Here is a 19,622-nt window from a genome sequence, read left to right as displayed (position 1 = left end):
TTAGCATCTTCTCCATTCTCAGGTGCTGTGTTGGCCCTGTCCTCTGCTGGCTTCTGTATGGGAAGCAGGGCATGACAGGAGATCAGATGCTGACTCAGCTCATGCTGGCTCATAAGAACATGCCATACTGGGTCAGACCAAGGGTCCATCAAGCCCAGCAACCTGTCTCCAACAGTGGCCAATCCAGGCCATAAGAACCTGGCAAGGAGCCAAAAACCAAGTCTATTCCATGTTACCGTTGCTAGTAATAGCATAAAACATTCAGCTGCAGCTGCTCCCCTTCCAAAGAGTGGGCCTCAGAATCAGCCCCAACTGGAATAAAAAGGTCTGTAGGGCAGGGGATGGAGGTTAGGGCTATGGTGCAGGTTGTAGACTTTTCTGGCTACGGTGCAGGGTGCAGTGCAGTGTATGCAGCAGCCACGGACAGGCAGCAATGCTGCCAGGGGCCGCTGCAAATCCATGGACTGGTGATTAAGAACCACTGAGCTGATTTCCCAAGGGAGATTTGTCTCCAAAAGACTACCTCTGTTTTCTTAAAGAGAACAAAGCCTGACCATTTTGTGTGGCATGCCATATATCTTAATGTAGGGTGTGGTCAATTATTGATGAAAGAGATTTAGGTTATCAGTTGCACGGTGTGGGATGGTGCTATAATTTGGACTGTTATTATACATTTTGTTATTTATATGTGATTTATGGAAAGGGCTGAAATGTATAACTTTTATTAAGTTTATTCATTTAGATATCTGTTAAAATTGTATGATGTTTTTCATAGTTTTAAGATTGGACATTGCCTGGAGCATTGTGTAGATGCTATTAATAAATATAATATAAATCAAATAAATATAAATGAACAATAAATTATTAAATGTAAAATAAATAAATGTGTTGACTGACCTCTGGATGTGACGTGTAGAATTCCTCTCACACCCATGCTAGTATACATACCATTAAAACATAAAGGAGATGGTTTAATATTTAATGCTGTGGCTTTGTGTTGGTGCAGTATGCTTTTAATGTGTCCTTTCTTCCTACCATATGTGTGCAGGCACATTTGGGTAGATTTTAAAAGGGCTGCATGTGCACCATTTTAAAAAGTATATGCCTGCACACATATTGAGAGACAGAGAGAGAGAGACTCTTTATAAGGCTCAGCCTGACATTCAATATATGGACTATTGTTAGGGGGCACTTGTTTTGAGGGTGAGTTTTTGGCTGGTGGGCAGGGGCTATGGGGGAGTTGTTACAGACACATTCAGAGGTATCCATTGTAAAACTGACCTCATTAAAGAATTTTTGACCTTATACGTGATGAGGAGTTGATTTGTACTGTGCAGTGTCTGCTAGCTGCATTGTACAAATCAATTCCTTTTCATCACACTGTGCACATGTATTTTTATGCACATGGGGGGAGGCATTTCAGTGGGTGGAGTCTGGGCAGAGCACGTAATTTAGCAAAATTAGATGCACCAAATAGCTGGTCTAATCTAATTGTGTGTGTGTGCATGTGTAGTTTTGCCAGGATAATTTCCAGAGCTTTGAAAATTGGTGTAACCTATGTGCATATTTGCTGGTTCACTTACATGTGCAATGTTACAAGCTGCTCCCTTATTTAGTAGTTGGAACTAGAAGGGTTTTACTCGGAAGGGCATGTGTCTTCGGATGTCACTGTCAAGAGGCTGCGCACACACTGACAAACATCAGGAGTGACTCAAAGCAAAGCCTTTGGTCAGAATTGTACAATGCAGTGTGTTTAACATGTTTTTTTTTTCTTTGTTTATTGTGAAGCTGGAAAGACGGTCTTGGGCTTTGTGCACTTATCCACAGACATCGGCCCGAGCTTATTGACTACTCCAAGTTAAACAAGGTCATCCTTGAGATTGCCTGCATGCTGCACTGCGGTGGTGTGCTCCTTTTCATTTGCATGATTTTTAGCGGGTGATGCTGGATGAGCGTTCTTTACTAACTTTGCACATTCCAGCTTCAGATCAAAGTGAGAGGTGGCAAAGCCTATGGCTTCATTCTATTGCCTTAAGAATATAGTACACGATTTATAATGTAAAAGTCCCCCCCCCCCCCAACCTCCATTGGCAAAAACCAGAGCAAAACCTTTTTCAATGTGCTCAACCTGATGGGCCTCTCTGTAATAATCCTTCTTCTTTCAAACAAATTTCACTTGTAGCAAATTCAGATCTCACCAAGCTCCAAGTTAATCTAATAATTTTTATATAGTAATATAATTCAGAGCACTCTTTTTATCAAACATGTTAGCATTTAGCCTGTTAGAAAGGAGTTATATAGTAACTATTCATCATTTCTATAGATCTACAAGATGTGCGCGGCACTGAACAGACATATATGAGATAGTCCCTGCTCCATGGAGCTTACAATGTAGTCATAACACAGATGGGACAAAACATTTCAGCAACTTTTACTATACAAAAAATAGTTAAAATGTAGAAAGTAGGGGGAAGTAAGGTCTAAGATTTAAAAGCAGGACCCTACTAACAATATATGTAATGCTAATATTGCCAGTACATGATTATGTGAATTAATTTTGTCAAATATACTTATTTGTGGAGTAGAAGTGGAGGCACTTGGTGGTTTGCGTATTTTTAACAGATAGAAGCACGCATTCAATATGATCAGAGCTGGGACACTAGCTAAAGCTTTCTAAACTAGCCAAGAGTAAGTTTATAATGTACTGTGTGTGTATGCGTATATATATATATATATACAGCACTAAAACAGAATCTTCAGTACAAAAAAATATCACAGTCTGTTTTCAAGTCTCCCTCAAACAGGTCAGCTCTTTGGGACTGGGACCCCCCTTCCCCTGAGGATTCTTCCTGTTGGGCAAGGTGTAATCTTTCTCCAATGTCCTTTTCTGTTCCTCCCACTTTATTGTGAATCTCAGGCTGATTTTAACTGAATCAGACTCTGACTCTGCTGAACTTTCCCAGGCAGGTTGCCCTTACCCTGGCACCTCCACCTTATTGGATCATCAAACTCTTCAAAATTCTCTTTCTCTTCTGCACTCCATGCACCTCCACCCTGGAATTCTCCTACACCCAACTTCTCTGGACCCTCTTGGACAAAGACAGACCCAACGGAACTGGCTCTAAACATAGAGCTTGGAATCCCATTTCTCAAATATCCTAACCCTTCCACTTCACATGGGGTTATTATGCCACTACTTCACCCCTTTCAATGGGGAGTGATACTCCTCCCTCCCTAACACACTGACACTTCCTTGACATCTGCACAGACAAGATCTGGAGAGGCCTTTATATGATGAGGGCACTCTGATCAGCTGAAGGCACATTCTGCATGTTGTAAGGGGACAGGGACATTGTCCTAATGGCAAAAAATGGACAAACCCCTTCAGCTATACAATTTTCAGTTTCCTAGCATGTAGCCAGATGGACTCAGTACCAATGGGTTATGCTCCCCTGCCAGCAGATAGAGACGAACTCAGATTTCAAAGCTGATATCACCCTAGATACACCCCTGCAGTGACCTCAGCCCTTTAGTATTTCTCTGTCTCCACAGATGGTGGACATACCTCTCCCTATGGGGATTGCCGTACTTTTTGGAAGGAGAAATTCTACATTTAAATTGGAGAAAAAATAGAGCCCCATTCTCCTGCGGTGATATCTAAAGGTCTGTCCCCCAGTTGAGAAATTCCTGAGGCGATTTCCGAGATCCCTCAGAGGTGTGCCTTGGTCTGGTAGTTGGTTCCCGGCGTGGACTTTGCTGCTAAAGCAGCTGAAACACAGCAGGTGTAGGAAGTCGAGCATGGCAGTGATGGCCAAAGCCCTCTCCCCCTGCAACCGGAGACCGTCTCTGTACTCAGCCGGCTGAGCCCAGTTAAGTAAAAAAAAAAAAAGAGAGAAGATTTACCTCCCGATTCAGAGACATTTGGAGGGGTTTCGGTAAGACTTCCTCCAGTCTCCTTGCTCGGTGTGCCATACCGACGTCGTTCCAGATCCGGTTGGGGTAAGGAGAAGTGGGCTTCCAAGCAGGTTGAGTGGCCCCCTGGTGGGCTAGGCCCCACTTTAGACTTGGTCGGCACACCATGTGTTAGGCTGTGTTGGCGCTATCTTGCATGCCGTATTACCTTCCATAGAATGTTGGTATGCGCAGTGTGTTGGCTGTGCGCTTAACATTGCGAGTATACATATGCGCACAACCTACTAAGCGCAGAATACAAGAAAAGCCAGGTGCACGGACTGTGTGCACTTTGCTGTGCCCCGCCTTGGCTCCCGAAATCTGTGCACATAAAATTTTAAGTGCGAGCCGACAGAGCACACAGTTATCGCCGCCAATGGCCCTGGCAGCCAAGAAACATAAGCACCTTTCTTTCTATGCTGCTTGTCATATTAGGGCTTTACAGTCTGACCTGGATTCCAACTTATGTCAGCACTGTGAGAAAGCTCAGAGAGAGTTGGCCTCCCTGGACTTTGCTAAGCCCGGCTCCTCCCATTCAGAGAATGGGTTAGCCACAGCCTTAACTGGAAGTACCCTGGATTTGAATATCCCCGGGACTGGGTCATCCATAGGAGAGGGAAATTCAGCGGCACCTACCCCAATACCTCCTGGAATGGGATGCCCCTACAGGAATGGGATGCCCCAGAAGCAAATTTTAAAGGGGGATGAGGGTTAGAAGCTCTATATCCATTGGGTCTGGCAGAGAGAGAGCATTTGCGTGTCCCTAAAGAGGATGTGCTGGTCTGTGTTGTCTCTAAGCGAACAACTATCCCAGTGGAGGGAAGAGCAGCCTTAAAGGATGCACATGATAGACGGATAGAGTCCATCCTTAAATAGGCCTTTGATGCAGTAGTGATGACCTTAAAGATTGCTTCTTGTTGTGCCATGGTAGCTCGCTTTCCTCTCTCAGGAGGTGGATGACTTGGAGGGTGAATTCCAGAGCGGTAATGGAACCTACCACTGCCTTTTAAACTGACGTGGGCTTGGATCTATTTTGTACTTCGGCCAGAGGAGTGGCCTTAGTAGTGGCGGACAGAAGACAGCTTTGGCTGTGGAATTGGTCAGCAGACGTAACCTGCAAGGCAAATCTTACAAAGATACCCTTTAAAGGATCACTTCTTTTTGGAAGCGAATTGGAAAAGCTGGCCAGTAAATGGGGTGAGTCTCCAGTTCCCCGGCTACCAGAAGATAAGAGAAAGTAAATACAGCACCCATCACCTATGAGGGGTCAATCCAAGGGCTCCCAATGCTTTCTCCCCTACAGAAACTAGACATTTCAGAGGTCTTGGCCCTTTTGGAGGTCTCAGTCTTTTCATAGTCGACATCCCAAGAGAGAGGCAGGCTCAAGTTCAGGTTTGTCCTGAACCCCCCAATGAAAATTTACCAATCGACCCTCAGTACGAGGAGAAAGGGGGGTCGACTTTCTTCTAGTAGAGGTGGGTCAAGATCGCTTCAGACAAATGGGTACTGGAGGTCATATGAGAAGGATATGCGCTGGAATTTTACAGCACTCATCGGGACATATTATTGATGTCTCCTTGCCACTCCCAGCAAAAGAAGCAGGCAGTAGAGCCTACTCTTTTAAGGCTCCTCAGGATGAGGGCTATAATCCCAGTACCTGTGCCCCAGGAAAATATGGTTATGTCAACAAAAGAGAACTCACGAACTCACAAAATACAATCTCAAATGTATAATTTATTAATGAAATATATAAAATAGATCCTGTCTAGACAATAATTACTATCTAACCCAATCATTCATCCATATCTCAATCATATCACATTTACAACCATACCACACCTATAAAAACATCATGTTCATAATGTAAAAATCCCAACACCAATGTGTAACACTTATTTTTAAAGCACAATATCAAATATCTATTACAGTATCATCTGTTATAATTCTAATAACGTTTCACAATGTATAACAATGGCGATGTGATATATCTCTGTGTATGTTAGAACCTGGTATTCTCAAGTTCCAGCATTACCCACTATACTTTTCTGATTATTACAACCAAAAACGGTGACATCGTCAGTTGGACCTGCCCGACAAGGACTCCTTGTTTCGCCCGATTCATCTGGGCTTCATCAGGGATATTTTCGTCACTGTCGTCTCAAATGTAACCTATATTAAATACATCCATCAATATAGATAATAACCCACCATTGTTACCCTTAATAACCCACAATGGTGGGTTATTATCTATATTGATGGATGTATTTAATATAGGTTACATTTGAGACGACAGTGACGAAAATATCCCTGATGAAGCCCAGATGAATCGGGCGAAACAAGGAGTCCTTGTCGGGCAGGTCCAACGGACGATGTCACCGTTTTTGGTTGTAATAATCAGAAAAGTATAGTGGGTAATGCTGGAACTTGAGAATACCAGGTTCTAACATACACAGAGATATATCACATCGCCATTGTTATACATTGTGAAACGTTATTAGAATTATAACAGATGATACTGTAATAGATATTTGATATTGTGCTTTAAAAATAAGTGTTACACATTGGTGTTGGGATTTTTACATTATGAACATGATGTTTTTATAGGTGTGGTATGGTTGTAAATGTGATATGATTGAGGTATGGATGAATGATTGGGTTAGATAGTAATTATTGTCTAGACAGGATCTATTTTATATATTTCATTAATAAATTATACATTTGAGATTGTATTTTGTGAGTTCGTGAGTTCTCTTTTGTTGACATAACTACTTGGTATAAGAGAACCATAGTATAAATTTACCCTCAGTGTAGTACACCTTACGGTTTCCAGGAAAATATGGGGCATTATTCCATCTATTTCATCATACCCAAGAAGGCAGGTTCCTTTTGCCCCATCCTGGACCTCAAGAGCGTCAACTGATATCTACGAGTGAATCGTTTCCACTTGGAAACCCTACACTCCATGATAATGGCCATACAATTGGAAGAGTTCTGAACCTCCCTGGACCTATCCAAGGCCTACCTACATATTCCAATCCATGAGGAATACCAATGTTTCCTATGTTTTGAGGTACCGGTTCATCATTTTCAGTTCTGGGCACGGCTCTTTGGCCTAGCCACCGCCCCCAGAACAATTTCCAAGATTATGGTGGTCGTAGCGGCACCATTGAGAAAAGAGGGAATCCTGGTGCACCTGTACTTGGACAACTGGTTGATCTGGGCCAAGTCTGTGGAAGAGAGTTTCCGGGTGACTTGCTTGCTTCAGGAACTCGGTTGGGTTGTAAACCTGGACAAAAGCAGTCTCAAGCCCTCCCAGTCCTTGGAATATTTGGGAGTCTGGTTCGATACCAAGCAGGTCAAGGTCTTCCTTACTACCATGCAGTTAAGGAAGTTGATGTCCCAAGTGTGTCAGTTAATGAGCATGATGCAACCAATGGTGTGGAGCTACCTTCAAGTTCTCGATTTGATGGCGACAACTCTGAAGGTAGTGCCGTGGGCGAGGGCACACATGTGACCACTTCAACACTTACTGCTGTCATGTTGGAACCTGCTTTCTCAAGATTATTTGATTCATCTCCACTTTCCAATGGGAGTATGCTCTCGGCTCCAGTGGTGGCTACAGAAAGCTCATCTGAGCAGGGGTGTACCCCTGTCCTCTCTGAACTGGCTGGTCCTCACAACAGACGTGAGCCTCCAGGACTGGGGAGCTCAGTGTTAGGAACTGACGGCCCAGGGACGTTGGACCAAAGAAGAGGCCCTCTGGAACATCAACCTCCTGGAAGCCTGGGCAGCCAGATTGGCATGTCTACAATTCAGCCATAAACTCCAGGGTCCAGCAGTCCATGTAATGTCGGACAACGCGATGACGGTAGCCTACATCAACCACCAGTGTGGAACCAAGAGCCAGCAAGTGTAACAGGAGATAAATCTCCTTATGGAATGGGCAGAAATACATCTATAGATGATCTCAACCTCCCACATTACAGGAAAAGAAATGTCAGAGCAGACTTTCTAAGCAGGGAGAGTCTGGATCCAGGAGAGTGGGCGTTGATGGCCAAAGCCTTTCAGCTGATAGTAGATCGCTGGGGTCTCCCGTCCATCGACCTGCTAGCCGCATCTCACAATATGAAGGTTCCCTGAATCATCAGTCACTGAAGAGATCAGTGGTCCCTGGGGTTCAACGCTCTTGTTCAGACCTGGCCAGAAGAAGATTTGCTATATGCCTTCCCTCTGTGGCCCCTACTAGGCAGGGTCATTCGCAGAATCGAGCACCACAGCGGATTAACATAGAAATATACAAAGAAACATAGAAATGATGGCAGAAAAAGACCAAACGGCCCATCCAGTCTTCCCAGCAAGCTCCCACACTTATTTTCCCATACTTATCTGTTTCACTGACCACCAAGTTCAGGGCCCTTGTTGGTAACTGTTTGATTAGTCCTACTAGTAGCTCCAGATTGGCCTAGGTATCCATAGTATGCAGACATGCGGAGACTCCTGGTGGAGACCTCCCTATGCCTACCACTGCATAGGGACCTGCTACAGCAGGAACTGGTCCATCACGAGGATCTGATTTGATTCTGTCTCAAGGTCTGGCCCTTGATAGGGCTCACCTGATGAAGTGAGGATAATCTGCAGCAATATTTGCCACCTTACTCTGCGCATGGAAGTTCTTTACATCCCTAGCATATGTGCGGGTTTGGAGAGTATGTGAGGCCTATTGCGAGGAACGCGGTGTCCCTCCTCGGAGGTCAAAATTCCACTAATTCTGGAATTTTTGCAGGATGGCTTGAATAAAGGTTAGACCCTTAACTCCTTGAAGGTCCAGGTAGCAGCTCTCTTCTGTTTCAGGGGCGAGGTGAACGGAACCTGCCTTTCATCTCATCCGGACAGTGTTCCTGGTGGCTATATGCTTGACACATCACATCTCTAAACTACAGGCATTGTCGTGTCAGGAACCATTCCTCTGGATGACTCCAGGAGTATTACAGCTTGGTACCATTCTATCCTTCTTGCCAAGATAGTTTCGGAGTTTCATTTGAATCAGTTCATTTTATTGACATCCCTAGATAAACACAAGGATGCGGAAGAATACCACCTCCTCTATCATTTGAATGTCAGTAGACTTTCTGAGTGGTATCTGGAAGTTTCAGAACCGGTCCAAAAGACGGACCGCCTGTTTGTCCTTCACGGTGGAAGGAAGCAAGGCGAACCAGCTTCTCGGGCTACCATAGCTCACTGGATTAAGGAGGTGGTCATGGGAACCTATGTGGAGGCAGGAAAGCCATTACCTTCTCAGGTTAAAGCTCATTCCACCAGGGCTCAGGTAGTCTCATGGGCAGAAGTTAGACTGCTGTCTCCCATTGATATCTGCCAAGCGGCGACGTAGTCCTCCTTGCACACCTTCTCCAAGTTCTATTGCCTGGATGTACAGGCCCGAGAAGATTCAGCCTTTGCAAGAATGGTGTTAACCAGACTGTGGGCAGCCTCCCGTCCTGATCGGAAGTAGATTTTGTTCATCCCACTGGTCCTGAGTCCATCTGGCTACACGCTAGGAAATGGAGAAGTTATTTACCTGATAATTTCATTTTCCTTAGTGTAGACAGATGGACTCAGCATCCCGCCCATGGCTGCCCAAGAATGGTGCCAATGATTCGCCCATGGAGTGGATATCGCTTCCAAGGGATTATGGGTAAGCCATCATCCAATCACTAGATCAGGGTATGTATATTCTTACTGGGGTTCAGTGTTTATGATTGGTTGAGTACAGTTACACTTATTCATTTTTAATTATATTTTAAATCAAATTTGTTTCAATAGTATGTCCACAGTGGCTTTTGAAGAGAATACTGAAGGGCAGAGGTCACTGCAGGGGTATTTCTAGGGTGACGTCAGCTTTGAAATTTCATTCTGTCTCCATCTGCTGGCAGGGATTAGTCCTGAGTCCATCTGTCTACACTAAGGAAAATGAAATTATCAGGTAAGTAATTTCTCCTTTACATGTTTATAATTTATTGAATTCCTGTAAGTAATATAGACATGCTGAAAGAATTAAATTAATGCATGCTTCCTTTAAAGATGCAATATAATGTACACAAAAATTAAAATATACATAGTAAGTATACCCAAAGCCACATAAAATGTATATATTTAAAAATGAAAATAGCCCTTGCAAAACGGAAGATCCCAAGAAGGTCTAATAACCAATTTGGTTTTAGATGTAATTATGTAATCTGTCCATTAAGTCTCATGAATATTGTTCTCTATAAATGATTTTGACTAATGTTGAACCAATTGTTTAAATAAAGTAAAAAAAAATATGTTTGAAATAGAAAAAGCCAGAAAATTAATGGGAAAACAAAAAATGCCTCCTCTCTTGCGTTATTATGCCACAAATTTAATATCCACAATATGTAGTGTCTACAATATATATAATAACTTGTAAAATTCTCAGTCACACACCATGGTCAAACTTGGAAATTAGATATGGGACCGTCAAAGGAATGGGCTAATTGCATTGCTACAAGCTCTGAATCTAATACATAGGTGTAGATTTTCGGACATGTGCGCACTTCCCGGTGCGCACACACGTGGACACTCCTATTTTCTAACATGCGTGCGCCGGCATGCACATGTTAGAAAATCCGTGGGCCCTGCGCATACGCACGCCAGATTTTATAATCTGAGCACGTATGTGTAGGCGGCTTGCGCAAGGGCGGGGACCTTTGCAATTTCTTCGCAGCGACACATCCAGGCCTTGCCCAGTTTCCTCCCAGTCCGCTCCAATTAAGGAGCAGACTGGGAGGGAACTTCTCTACCCCCTACATAATCTTCCTTCCCCTTCCCCTTTCCTCTCCTCTCCTCCCCACCCCCTAAACTCTAACTTTTAAAATTTTTTTTGTTGCATGACTTAGTTCAGCTCGGGAGCTGTACTAAGTTGCGGCGCGCGAGTTTTGGGGACAGCGCTGTCCCGGCCCGCTCCCGCCCAGACCCCGCCCCCCAGCCCACCCCTTTGAAGAGGCCCGGCAGGTGTGCCCATACTGGCATTTATGCCTGTGGCTGGGCCTCTTCGAAAATTCACCCGGCGCATGCAAGGCCCAGCCATGCTTGTAAATGCCGGAATGTACGCACTTAGGGCTTTTAAAATTTGCCCTATAGTTGCTAGCCATCAAATTTAATCAGTGGTCCCGCAATGTAAAACATTCCTGTTTTTTTCTTTTGATATATATTCTTTTGAATATATAATTATAAAAACCCACATGCTGTGTGAGACTCAAATGCAGAAGACTTAGGTGTGCCAAGCAAGTGAAACCTTAGAATGCTCAAAAATATCCTTAGTTGAAACCTTGCTGAGGAACAACAAAATTAATCAAAAGTCACTTATCTTGTTGGAACTGTTCCCAGCATGTGCATTGTTTCAGAATCTTCCTTCCTCGGGGGGAATCTTTAGAAGGCTCCACAGATTTGAGCAGTGCTTACATATAACATAAATGACAAACTTGCACATAGCAGCGTAAGAAATTGACTGACGGTGTGAACATTAATGGGACCATTTTTATTCAAACTCGGAATTGCTTATTTTTTTAAACAATCACTCACAGAAGGAAAATTCTGTTTTCAAAAATGTAAGTTCAGCTAACATTGACATGCATGTTATTGTTTCCCAGAACCAATAGGATCTAGATAAGGGTTGGGAGACCTTCAGGTTTCGAGGTCTGCAAACCAATACGGGTTTCCAGGCTATCTCTAATAAATATGCATGAAAGATTTTCAGGCTGTTTCTATCATATACAAGTCTCTCTCATGCATACTTGTTAGGGATATCTGACAGGATTATGGCCCTCGAGGACTGGATGTTCCCCACTGTTACCTAAATGCATTAACACACTACTTTCATTCTTGTAACTTCTAAAATTGTGCTTTATTTTCAAGCTTTGCGAATGATAATGGAAAAATAAATTAGAAGGGTGTGTGTTATCTTTAGTGGTCCTAAACACATCTTACAAAGATGCTGCTCTGCTTTGGTATTCTTGGCTGGCTTTCTTGATGTGGTGTGTTATTAACTCTCCATAGCTCTTGCTTTTGGCATGAAATCTGTTTTTCCTCCTGCATGTGCTTTTTGTCACCTGTTTGACTTGTGTTCAGACTAGCTTTTATCTGTAGGCATAGACCAGATCTGCTTAATTATAACATGTTAAAAAGGTAGTACCCTGGCATGTAAATAAGCTAAAGGCCAGATTTAGGGATTGGGCAAAATAAAATTGCAGGACTCGCAAAATTCTAAGCACTTTGTGCATATATGTTATTTTGCCTTTGACATGTTTAAAGATTGCACCAAAAAAACTAACCTGCAAGTTTTAGCACATACTGTAAAGGAAAATTACATTAAAAATGTGTAGAAGTGCCACAGATCATTTTCCTGCACAGCCTTTTTCAGAGTACAAATTTGGTTTAAACAGGGGTGGCCAACTCCAGTCCTCGAGAGCCACAAACTGGCCTGGCTTTCAGGATGTGCACAATGAATATGCATGAGAGAGATCTGCACACACTGGGGCAGATTTTAAAAGCCCTACATGCGCCGAGCCTATTTTGCATAGGCCCGGCGACACGCGCAAGCCCCAGGACGCGCATGTGTCCCGGGGTTTGAAAAAAGGGGCGGGGAGTGGGCGGGCAGGGGCGTGGCCAGAGGCTTCCGAAGGGCCGATAGGCTGGGGGATCGCACTGGCACTCAGCCGCTGCGTACAACCTACGCCTGCCTGGAGGCAGGCTCAATTTGCATAATAAAGGTTGGGGGGGGGGTTTAGGTAGGGCTGGGGGGGCGGGTTAGGTAGGGGAAGGGAGGGGAATGTGGGGGGAGAAGGAAAGTTCCTCCAAGGCCGCTCTGATTTTGGAGCGGCCTCGGAGGGAACAGGGAAAGCCATCGGGGCTCCCCTAGGGCTCAGCACGCAAGGTGAACAAGTGTGCACCCCCTTGCGCGCGCCGACCCTGGATTTTATAACATGCACGCAACTGCGCGCATGTTATAAAATCAGGCGTAGATTTGTGCGCGCCGGGTTGCGTGCACATCTACGCCTGCGCGTAGGTATTAAAATCTGCCCCACTACTTCCATAGTATGCAGATTTATCCCATGCATATTCATTGTGGATATCTCTAAAAAACAGACCTGTTTGTGGCTCTTGAGGACTGGAGTTGGCCACCCCTTATCTCAAGCATAAATTTGACAATGCATATACAGTCGTGCCAATAAAGTTTCTTCAGACTGAATCTGGTACTGGGCTTACACAATTAGAAAACAAATTGCACCTGCTAAAAAAATGCACAATTAGAACCGATGGACTTTGTCCTTCTCTGGTCCTGAGTTTGCTTATATTCAGCAGAAAAGTTCCCTTTCTATGCCAAGGGGAAATTTGGGGGAAATAGGACCCCATGATTTGTTTTGTATCTTGTTTTTAGCTTGTGGTTTTACTTGAAGACTGAAAAAGTTCTCGCAACCTCCGTGTTGGATGCAGTTTTATAAAAAGGCTTTTATTAATGTAAACCAAATCTTGCTTGCAAGTGAGTGTGCTATTCACAAGTTGAAGATGCTCCTGTTGTATTGCCTAATTTGGAAACGACCTGATGCGCTGACGGGTTTTCCCATTTTGTGTCTCTGGGATATCATAGAAAATAACTTGTAATCTATAGACAGTGAAAAAGGGTGCAGAATTGTTGGAGTGTCGATAACTCAGATTTTCTTGCCTTTGACAGTAGAACTCTAAAATCCCTCTAATGAAGATTTTTTGTATTGAATTTCACTCAATTTTTAGTTGTGTTTATTATCCTTGTTCATTTTCCTATCAACACAACATTAATAGGAATATCTGTTCTAAAGATAACAGTTGGTCTTGCTAATAATATATCACTGTGAAAATCTACCTTGGTTGCCAATTGTATCCACATAATAATGGTGATAATGTATCATTTATGAATTCTAGTAGTGAAAATTAAGTGTCTGCTTCCTTAGTGAGACTATGCCTAGGACTATCTGCATCCACCCACCTTACCATCGAAAGCCAGAATTTTAGGAAACCCTTGCATCACTATAGACCAGGACACCAAGACTCACCGGTCTTCCATGCCTCAGATCAGCATTTCTATTGATATTCATGTGCATGGTGATACTGCCACTCTTCAAGTATATGCAGTGAGGAGAACTGCCTGTGTCCATAGAATTTCTATATTGCTGGTAGCAATGACAGCCTACCAGAACATGGCAAAGTATTAATCTCTATGGAGGTACCCCGTTGAGGTGCTAGAATGGTACAGGTATTTAGCGTTTTATTTTGGGGTTTTTTTTTTACTTCAAATGAGCAGAAAACTTTTACACCTAAAATTTCACAGGAACTTGCAAATCTAAGGTATTGAGGGTATGTTACCATGATGCGAAAACTTTTTTAGTTTTAACCTTCAAGACCATTTTTAGGTAGATGAGTTCAAAAGAGTGTTCTTAAAAATGTTTAAGATGAATATTTTAAAGTGCATTTTTTGCTCTGTCTTAAAAATCAAGGATCTGATTTTTCTGAAATGTGGTTGAAAAAAATTCAGAATGGCATATGCTGCATATTGCAAAGTATCTGTTATGGTATGAAACGCATGCTATAAAGTGAAGCATATGTACAGTTTAGACCATTAAACTTTACAGAAACGGTCACTGATGCCAGTCTGTTGACACTGAGCTGTGCTTGGACAGTTCACAACATGAAGCTATGATTATGTTACAGCTATAACATTTATCAGATAAGAACATAAGATATGCCAGGCTGGGTCAAACGAAGGGTCCATCGAGCCCAACGTCTTGCCTCCTACAGTGGCCAATCCAGATCACTAGGAAGTGCCTGACAGATCCCTAGCGGTTGACTCCTTGTTGCTCAGTTCCAGGAATAAGTTATGGCTTTCCCTAAGTCTATCTGGCTAATGATTTTTTATTAACTTTTCCTCCAGGAATTTGTCCAAACCCGTTTAAAGCTCAGTTATGCTATTTGCCATTTGGCAACAAATTTTGCAGCTTAATTTTGCACTGGGTGAAAAAAAACACTTTTTTTCAATTTGTTTTAAATCTGCTAACTGCTAGTTGTATGGAGTGTCAGTGTTCCCTAGTCCTAGTACTATCTGAAAGGGTAAACAACCATTCCTGGTCTACCCGTTCTACTCCACTCATGATTTTATAAACCTCAATCATGTCTCCTCTCAGTCACCTCTTTTCCAAGCCGAAGAGCTCTAACCTATTAAGATTTTCTTCATAAGGGAGCTTGTCCCATCCCCCTTTATCATTATTGTTGCTCATCTCTCTACCTTTTCTAATTCTGCTATATCTTTTTTGAGATGGGTTGACCAGAGCTGCACACATTTTCTGACTGAAAAATGACATCTTGTTCAATAATATTGTAACCCAATTTCCACCTTTCCCTGAAAGAAAATTAGAAAATGTCATCAGAAGCACAATGGCTATAAATGTATGGGTTTCTCTGGAAAAATGATAAAGTCTTCTCATTAGGATAACAAATCTGATGTGTGTGAGAAGGACTGTTGAAAGTTTGCAGACAGAAAGTTGAAATGTCATGGTTGTACATCTTATATACGATTCTGCTTTTAGAGAGACTTTCCAAATAGCCCACACAGGCTACAGTCTGTCAGTACTTTTTTACCACAGACTTCTAGGATGAATTTTCAAAGTATATTTCTGCGCATATTTCCGCTTTGAAAATTTGCGGGTGCGCACTCCAGTGTAACAGAGCAAAACAATGTTTCACCTGCTCAGGAAAATCAAAAGCCCGTGTGTTAGTTCTGTCCCCACCCCAACTCTACCCCTCATACCGCCTCTTTGTAGTTTGCATAAAAGTATGTTCAACTCTCTTCTCCTCCCCCCTCGGGGGCATTTCCACCTATAAAAACAGGATTTATGCATGTTCATCCTTTTTAAAAATGACCCCTTTAAATGTAAATTTCAGAAGCATTTCCATGGGTATAAGAGTGTTTTGCCCTCAGAAATGTTTTGGTTTTTTAAAATTGTTTTTCTCATGTGAGCGTCCTATTTATGTGTAAGTTGACCCAGACTGAGCGGAGGTGTTCCTGGGAGCACAGTTGGGAGGTGTTCCCGGGGAGCATACTTTTGGATTTGAAAAAGTATTCACTTAAAATGTGAACAACAGGTGGAACTGTGTGCAGGCAGATTCGGTGGGATAATTTTCAAATGAACGTGAATCCACTTTGAAAATTAGTGTCACTTATGTGCAATGTTACAAAATTACCCCTTCAAAATCTACTGGTGAGGCACTTGACCATTTCATTTCGAACACACAAGCCTCTGGGCTGGGCAATTCATTGTCAAACCACTGGCAACTGGTGTTCAGCCTGTCCTTCCATAGAGCATCAGTGTCCTGGCTGTAAAGTTTAACTAGACTGAAGTGTATGGTGCAAAAAAGGGATGTCTAATACCCGATTTATCAAAAGCTGTCTCCCCTTCTGTAACATAGCAATATATTATTATAAAACAACCATCTCTTAAGATCAAAAGTCTCTCTTCCCACCAAAAAATTACAATCTATCATACAGTAGTTAGCTTATTAGTTTTGCTTTCCAATAAGGTAGTGACATTTTTGTTTTGACTTGTACAGGATGATGCTGTTGGAAACTTAAACCTTGCCATGGAGATTGCAGAAAAGCACCTGGATATTCCAAAAATGTTGGATGCAGAAGGTGAGATCTCTGCTCTGTGGTGAAGCCTTCATTGCATAGTGCACTAACATCCCGTAACCCCTCCCCCTCCATGACTTTCACCTACAGCAGGTGTAGGGATGTGACCAATGAGAAACCTGGCATCAATGAGCTGGGTGGTTTCTGCTCAGTCCCCGGAAGGCTAAAATCCGAAATCTTCAAAACTGGGACAGAATGTATGACAATTCCTATGCTCTACATACCAGAAGACCTGCTCTGAGCAATTTCTTGATCTTTGACACCTCTTTAAATTTACCGTCAGTCCCTGAACCTTCGTAATCTGAAACGTTCTCTGAAAAAAAATGAATTTCATTTTGTACCCTCATTTTTTTTTTTGAATATAAAGTTTTATTGACTAATCCAATTGACATATTTGCCTTGTTTGTACCCTCATTTTTTTCTGTCTGTGTTTGGTCATTTTATGGATGAAGAAATACAAGCAATATTAATTTGAACCCCCTTCCCCCCAACTAAATTAGAAGAATATTTAAAAACAGTCTGTTATCTAGAACTAATTTTTTTACTGTTGACATTTTTAGGGAGTTGAAGTTATTGAAATAGTTTATGATATTTGTTAAGCAATGCAGCTCTTGTAGTTTTAACTCCAGAGAAGGCTGGATTTTTTGCAATTTGTGATGGCTTTTATTGTAGTAAAATAAGAATTATTTAGAGATGATATTATAACCAGCTTTCCTGACCACATAGGTCCCCTCCTTCAGAAGGTCATGTTTTGGATAGTTTTTGTACTGGTCTTATAACAAGAATTTAAACATTTAAATAATCCACCTTACTGAGAAGGAAATTCTATGAACTGAGCAGAAACTTCCATTATTAAGCTGAGAAAGCGAAAGAGGTAAGAAGCCTGAGACTAACTTGCTGGGAGTCTCACAATTGGTGACTCACACACACACTCTCTCTCTCTCTCACTCTCACACACACACATACACACACACATACTCTCTCTCTCTCACTCTCACACACACACATACACACACACATACTCTCTCTCTCTCTCGCTCTCTCTCTCTCTCACACACACATTCTGAAAGAAAAGCCACAGAAAAATTCTAACTTTGGATTGAGAAGTGGCCACTTAACACCAACAATTCTGTGAAGCTTCCCTGTGAAATAATTATGGGGAAAAATGTACAAAAGTTGGACAGTAAGTGAACGTTTGGATAATTTTAACATGTTGCAGGTGAACATTTCTCTGTTCGCTTTTTGTTACTCTGTTCTTCCTTTCAGATACTGCATTAAAGTTCAGTTCTATGGCTGTACCAATGCTGTATACCTTTCTTGAATGTATGTTTGATAGATTATTTTAAACAGCTCTTGCTTCTGCTTTCTTTGTGCTTCATCATTTCTTACTCTGTTCTCTACAAACCTTGATTTCAAGTTAGATACCTTTCTGCTTTCTCCATTCTTCCTTGTCTATTTAGCTCATTACGGTGAAGAGTCCTATTCCTTGCTGCTGCACTGTCTGCTTAACTCAGGGGTCCCCAACCTACAGCCTGTGGGCCAGACCCGGCCCGCAGAGCTCGTTCTCCATCCCCCTGTATTTTTCCTTCCCCCGGTCTGATCTAGCCCACAAATGAAATGTGTGTTTTTTTTCACCCATGCGCAGGCAGAGGCAAAGATAGAAAGGCTGGCAGGCTTTCCCCAAGTCCACCAACAGAAGAGGTGGAAGACGCTTGAAGGGAGAGAGGGAAACTGGGACTGCTTTATCTGCTCCCCCATCCCCCAGGCCAACAGGGGTTGCCAGTCATGGGCTTGAGCATCAGCAGAGAGGTGGGGGGGAGAGAGGTCTGGGCACAAGCAATAGAGGAGAAGTGGTGGGAAACATCCTGGCCTGGGAATCGGCCTCCACATGTGAACAGAGGCTGGGGTCCAAGTGACAGAGGAGAGGTGGGGGAGAGGCCTGGGCCTGAGCATTGGCAGCAACACTGAAGAGGAGCCTGGGCTTGAGCAATGACCAAGAGACGGGGCGAGAGAGCCGGGCACAAGCATGACCAGCAGCAGGTGAAAGGAAGCCTGAGCTTGAGCCCACTATGCTATGATGAAGGGGATGCTCAGGGGAAGAGAAAAAGGAGGGGAAGGAAAGGTGAAAGGAAGGCAAGAGAAACAGGTAAAGCGGGAGGGGAGTAGAAAAGAACAGTGAAGAAGGAGAGAGAGAGAAAGAGAAGGGGAGATTTAGTACTGGTGATGGTAGTGGTGGTGGTAAAAAAAGAAGGGGAAATGTGGAGGGAGGCTAAGAAGGAAGGAGAGTAGTGGTGGTGGTGGTGGTTATGGGAGGGGAAGAGAGAAGGGCAGTATTGGTGATGTGGTAGTGGAAGGGGAAGAAGGAAGGGGCAATGTGGGAGAGGAAGAAGGAAGGGGAGATGTGGTGGGAGGGGAAGAAACTCCAAGTTGGATCTCTATGGCCCCCTTGGTGATTTGAAATGTCATGTGTAGCCCCTCTATTGAAACGTTTGGGGATGCCTGCTTTAACTCCTGCTGTCTTCTGAGATTGTCCCCCACCTGATGTCTACTTATCCTTAAACTGTTCTCTCCTTCAAGAACTTTCTTAATAGCCATCTGCTCTCTAGGTCTTTGCCTCCAGATTCTCCATATGTCCCTGTTTTGTCTTATTATATTGTATTGTCCTTCATCTATTTTTTTTTCCTGATGATATTGTCTGACGGTGACACGTGTGCTTTGATGAACTCGCTTTATAAAGCAGCAAACTTTCATGAATAACACTTGCAGAACGTTCTTACTCTGGTAGAGGAGGCACGCTATTAGGATAAAGGCACTCGGGTACAGAACTTTACCGTCCCTCTGACTTTTGTATGTTTTATACTATTTATATCATTGCAAAGGTTGCATTTTACCTGATAAATTTAAGACTTTTTTTTTTTAATGAATATTAAAGGCTTTA

At 42.9% G+C, this 19,622-nt stretch overlaps 1 protein-coding gene across 2 annotated transcripts in view; it reads left to right on the top strand.

Moving 5' to 3' along the window:
- Window positions 1–19,622, top strand: part of ACTN2 (actinin alpha 2) — a 177,080-nt gene that overhangs the window by 75,304 nt on the left and 82,154 nt on the right. For both annotated transcript variants that reach the window (XM_029593816.1, XM_029593817.1), the window contains exons 6-7: window positions 1,789–1,867; window positions 16,606–16,687. In XM_029593816.1, coding sequence (XP_029449676.1) covers window positions 1,789–1,867; window positions 16,606–16,687 — 161 coding nt within the window. The remainder of the gene's footprint in view (window positions 1–1,788; window positions 1,868–16,605; window positions 16,688–19,622) is intronic.

The sequence above is a fragment of the Rhinatrema bivittatum genome, chromosome 3, assembly GCF_901001135.1.
Source record: "Rhinatrema bivittatum chromosome 3, aRhiBiv1.1, whole genome shotgun sequence".
NCBI classification, from domain to species: Eukaryota; Metazoa; Chordata; class Amphibia; order Gymnophiona; family Rhinatrematidae; genus Rhinatrema; species Rhinatrema bivittatum.
This window is presented reverse-complemented; position numbering and strand designations above follow the sequence as displayed.